Here is a 5,890-nt window from a genome sequence, read left to right as displayed (position 1 = left end):
GTATGTTCACAAATAAAATAAATTAAAAAAAATATATGCATACAACCATTCTAGTCTTTTACTTTATGTATAATAAAGTTACATGAGATATTCAGCACATTCTTTCTGTTAGATGATTTTGCCCAAATATGGGCTAATGTCAGTGTTCTGAGCACATTTAAAGTAGGCTAGACTAAGTACTAAGTGCTCTTTCAACTATAATGGATTTATCAAGATATAAAGCTGTAAGAAGCATCTGTATACTCACACATATGTATATAAGTATAATAGAAATACACACACATAACTTTTGCTCACTGAACTTGAATTCCAAGCCTCTCAATGCTTGCCATGAGTAGAGAAAAGGAGCACCTCTCCCCCACTTGCTGTTGATGAGAGAGATGAATCTAACTCAGCCTCTACTCTCTTAGAGCCTACTATCCCTCTTTCTAGCACCAACCTGGTTCTGTGTTTATCCCAAAGTTTAAGGACCATGTCTTTTTCTAAGTAAAAATTCTTTTCTAAATCCTTAGCAATTTGAGTCAGAAATAAATCATTTGAAGTAAAACTAAATAAAGGATACACTTTATTACATGTTTTCTTTTATTCAAGTTATCCTAAAAATTGAAAACGTGGACATAATACTGACTATTTTTAGATTGAGATGTGGGAATTTAAAACACATTGAGAAAAAGAAAACATATTTGAGGAAGAAAGAAAGCCATTTATTTCTCTACTTCAGTAAGCTGAAGAAAGAATATTGACAGTCTAAAAAAAATTTAGGAATCCTGAAATTACAAGACCAGAGGAAGATCTACAGATCACTGGAGATTAATCTATTTTACATGGAATCCTCATACTAGTGTCCCCAAAGGGGAAAGAAAATAAACTGAAGACTAAACTTGTAAGATTTCTACACTGGATATATTTATATGGGTTCCTAACTTTTACAAAGACAATGGCTACAAATTAGTGTATTGTTCCCTTGAGGTTTTATGGTCTAAATTATCTAAGTTATCTAAGTCATCTGACATTCAAAAATATTAAAACAAAAAATTAAACACAGAATCTCAGAAACAAATAATTCCTACGATCTTAATTGCTTAACACTTTGCATAACACAACAGGATCTTGTCTGTTAAGATATGAATTGCCCCTCGGTTCAGAGTATCCACCCTGAGTACCGTACCCACCTGTTAGTTACTAAGGAACCATCTGTTTTCAGCTCAACAATTGCAGAATCATAAGGATTGTGTTCAGATACTTGTTCCCTTTTCCTCTCCCTCTCTCCTTAGTGCCAGTTTCCAACTCTGGCTTTTTTGGTCATTAACTGGAGATAGAATCTCACAGACTTTACAGACTTTTTTACCTGGGCAAGCTTTGAACCGCAATCCTTAGATCTCAGCCTCCTGAGTGGCTAGGATTTTAAGTGTGAGTCAATAGCACCAAGCTAATTTTTCTTAATCTTAGCCCAAAGCAGAAGAGTAGTGTTACTGACAGTTTTGTCACAGTGTATTGTTATAAGTGTTTGGTTGTAGTTTTTACTGTTAATCTCTTACTGCGCCTAAAGTAAGCTAAATGTTATCCTTAAAATACATGTGTAGGAATAGAAGTACATAATAGGATTCAGTACGATCTGTGGTCTCAGGCAACCACTGAGGGAATGTGTTCCTCAGGGATACGTGAGGATTACTGCAGTTCCACTCACATTCTCAGCCTCACTGGAGACAGAAAGAAAAGGCAAAGAACCAAGAATCAGGAGACACTAGCTCTAGTCCTGCCTCTGCCATTAAACTGACACTTAACTGATAACAATGGTAATTCAGGGCTTCCAAAATGCAATTCCAACTCTATAGTGTTGTTTCTAAACATCATTATCATTAAAATAGTTATTTCTTGGGCTGGGAAGGTGGCTCAGTAGTAGGATGCTTGCTTTGCATGCATGATGCCCTGGGTTCGATTCCTCAGCACCACATAAGCAAAGAAAGCTAGAAGTAGTGCTATGGCTCAAGTGGTAGAGTGCTAGCCTTGAGCTGAAGGACAGCACCCAGGCCTAGAGTTCAGGACCCACAACTGACGTATATATACATATATATATATATATACATATATATACACACACACACACATATATATGCATGTATGTATATATATGTCAGTAATTTTATACAGACTACTTTTTAATGGTCAGTTTCAGATAAAATAGCCCAATATATTTTCCCACTTTGCCTATGACATAACAAAGAGAATAACATTAGACTTGTTCAGTTTGTATAAAGAAAAACACAGAAACAAGAGCACATTTTCCATTTATTATTTAAGTAAGCAGATGATTCCTGAAATAGTTTCATAGTCATTTCTTAAATCCAAGTCAGTCTGGTTTTACCTTATGCTCCTTTATTGTAAAATGAAATGCCTTCTGACTTAGTGTAGATCTTACAATCTGAACCAAAGAGAATCACTTTTCCACTAATTGGGTATGGGATAGAAGTTACTCTACCTCAATGTCTGAATTTATAAACTGAAGAAAAAGATCTCTCTGAAGATAGTTAAGATTAAATAAACATGATAGCGTGGTACTTTGCACAGAATATAACTGTGCTAAATAGGTTTGTGTATGTTTTAAAGTTATGTAAGACAATTATCAAAAAAGTTGTTCAAACATATTATTCCTCATTAATAAGCATATTCATTCCAACAAGACATAGCTGAAAAATGCAATGTGGAAAGCTTTTAAAATTCAATCCAATAAGCATGTATTTCACACTTACTGTGTGCCAAATACTTAATTCCAGCTACTAAGGAATCAGGAAAGTTAAGATTTATAGCCAGCTAGGGCAAAAAGTTAGTAACACCCACCTCAATCAACAAGCAAAGCCTTTGGGGCATGTGCCAATAACCCCAGCTACATGGAAAGCATAGGTCAGGCCAGGTTTAAAAACAAACAAACAAACAAACCACCAGATCTAATCTACAAACTAATTACATCAAAATATGGTCTGAGTGTGACCCAAGTAGTAGAGTACCTACCTCACAAGCATGAGGTCCTGAATTCTAACCTCATTCTTGACATCAGACAAAAAGCATGGTATAGAAGAAAAAGGAGTACTATTGGCAAAGATTTGAGTCTTGCAGTGGTGGGCAACCTTTACTAGGCCGAGGCTCATTTGCATATTTATAACATCTTTGTTAGAGCATACACAATTTTCAACCCAAGAAGCTAGAAGGATGGCAGCTAAGAGCCAAAGAGAAGCATCTGAGAAACACGACTGTCCCAAATGATTTCAAAGGCCTTCTGCAGACCAAGGACCACATGTAAGCCTACCTAGAAGCCCAGCTGGCTAGTTGCTATGTATTGATTTAGGGCAGTTTAATTTTCCTGAGTTTTCTCATAAATATACTTTTTAGAGTTGCTCTGAAGATTAGAAATAACATATAAAGTGTACTCAATAAATGATAGGCTTATGAAACATACCTTTGCCTTCTGGCACTTTTACCCACTTGCATAGAATTATTCATATAACCTTAGTTATTTCCCAATGGTTTCCACATTCCTCCATCCCTCCTCAGTTCTTCCTTTTTTTTTGGGGGGGGGGATCGGTCATGGGGCCTGAACTCTGAGCCTGGGCGCTGTCCCTCAGCTCTTCAGCTCAAGGATATCCCTCTACCACTTGAGCCACAGCACCACTTCCGGCTTTTTTCTTTTTGCTTATGTGGTGCTGAGGAATCGAACCCAGGAACTCAGGCATGAAGCACTCTACCACTGAGCCACCTTCCCAGCCCCTCCTTAGTTCTACCTTTGAATGTTCAGTATATTCTTTATGAAACAGCAAGCCTATGTTAAGCCATCCATTGTTAAGATCACATTGAGCTGTAACTGAAGCTAACTCTGGGTTGGTAATTGCTATTGTCAATCTAACAGTTGGCTTATGAAACTGGAAGCCACAATAACAGTATTTTTAAATATTGTTAACTTTGGCCAAGAAGTATTTAAATTTTCACTTACTCTCTGACTCCCAAAATGAACTTTCTCTAAAAACTCTTTGATGAACTAAGCTAGTCATTAACACATATAAATACATGTTTTTATTACATCCTTACCATTTAACTCTAATAAACATAAATGATAATCTTGAAATATGAAAAAAGTAGGTAAATACAAAGCAGAATTGAATGAAAACATGGACAAAGTAGGTAAATAGTTAAATACAAAGGATAAGGCAGTCAATCTCTAAATCATGAAATGGCCTCTATGTCAATTTAGTTTTTCAGATCTATAAAAACCATATAAAGTCAAACCAGGTCCCTCTGGTCCCTGGCCCATAATCTTGACTACTCAAGCAGCTGAGATCTGAGGATCTACATGCTGAGGCTAGTCAAGGTACATAAATTCAAAGGATTCATCTCCAATTAACCATCGAAATGCCAGAAATGGCTCATGGTGGCTGTGTGTCCAAAAGCCAAGCAAGGGCTCACAGCCCTTCCTGAGGTCAAGCATCAGTACCAGAACAACAACAAAGTAAAGTAAAAATAAGGTGTAAATAATTACATCTAAAAAGTGAGGTTACCATGAATCAATCTGGAATCTACCTTAATTTTCCTACTTCAAGAAAATAGGTGCCATTAAACTTATCCTTGTGGCATATAAATTCTATGAAGAACTTTTCTGTGAACTCTATCATTTTTTGTATATATATATATATATATATGCATGTGTTATATTTACATATGCATGCACTTGTTATATACACATTATTAGTCAATTAAACATCACAGATTTTGAAATATTAATGTTGAATTAAAATGAATACTTTATTCGAAGAGCTACATCCTGAGCATGATTTTAGGATTGTTTTTCTGAGAAAAAGCCCGGAAACCTCACCAAATTGTAATTGCATCTTCTTCTGGTGAATACTACTCTCAAAGGCTGTATGTAGATTAAAATTCAGAACCGAGAGCGCATTTTCACAATAACACCACCATAACTCTGTCCACAAAGCAAACCTACAGATTAGACTCCAAGTATCCAGTAAATGCTCACTCTAGCAAGGAGAAAGTGATGTTAGAATATAGTTCCACAAGTCCAACTCCTGACAGCCTCCATGAATGAAGGGAATTACACAAAAATGATTTAATGTCTCAGAAGCAGCCACTTGAGGCTGGAGACAGACTGACCCCAGGAAACGAGAGGGAGAGAGAAGACCGATGCAGCTAACATGCTTCCAATGAACTAGACCTTGGCCCAGCACCTGACCCGTTATAATCTACTTAGTCATCTCGTCGACAAAAACAAACGAACGGTCAAAGCAGACAGAGATCACGGGCAATGTGGATCCTTGTCTTTGGGTTGAGATTTATCAGAAAAGAGAAAATGAGAGTAAAACCAGAAAAGGAGGGGTGGGGGTGGGAGGGGGAGATCTCAAAAGAAAGGAGCGGTGTGCGTGTGCGTGCCAGGGGGAGGGGACGGTAATGACACCGATGCTAACGGTGCTTAAGTCTCCCGCTCCGGGTGTGGAAGCGGGGGGAGGGGGGGTCGTGCACGTTCCCGGGGACCGTCCGCGCCGAGGGATGGCGGATGCCACCGTGGATCGGATTAACCCCCCTCCCCGTGCCCAGACGCGGGGTGCACGGGAGGTGGGGCGGCAGGAGCGCTCCCCACCCTCCGCGAGGAAGGACGGACCGCGGCGAGGGGGCGGTCCGCAGCCCCCGCCCCAGCCCCAGCCCCCTCCCGGGCGCAGCAAATTACCGGTGAGGTTCCTCAGCACCGTCCCGTGGGCCCAGAGGCTCAGGACCTGCTGCACCGACAGGTTGATCATGGAGTGGTCGCCCCCCTCCGCCTTCATCTTCCCCGGTGGGCGCCCGCCGCCCTCTCCGGGGACGCCGGGCGGCGGCGGCGGCGGCGGCTGCGAGG

The 5,890-nt window shown here is 39.7% G+C and overlaps 1 protein-coding gene across 1 annotated transcript in view; it reads right to left on the bottom strand.

Annotated features, from left to right (window-relative positions):
* The window catches only part of Tmem170b (transmembrane protein 170B), a 30,377-nt gene extending 24,555 nt beyond the window's left edge, over positions 1-5,822 (bottom strand). Inside the window, exon 1 of the mRNA XM_013036496.1 lies at positions 5,726-5,822. Within this exon, the coding sequence (XP_012891950.1) occupies positions 5,726-5,822 (97 nt within the window). The remainder of the gene's footprint in view (positions 1-5,725) is intronic.
* Positions 5,823-5,890: the final 68 nt, after the last annotated feature.

This window comes from Dipodomys ordii, unplaced genomic scaffold, assembly GCF_000151885.1.
Source record: "Dipodomys ordii isolate 6190 unplaced genomic scaffold, Dord_2.0 Scaffold296, whole genome shotgun sequence".
NCBI lineage: Eukaryota > Metazoa > Chordata > Mammalia > Rodentia > Heteromyidae > Dipodomys > Dipodomys ordii.
The sequence above is the reverse complement of the archived record's forward strand: the minus strand, read 5'-3'. Positions and strand labels throughout refer to the sequence as shown.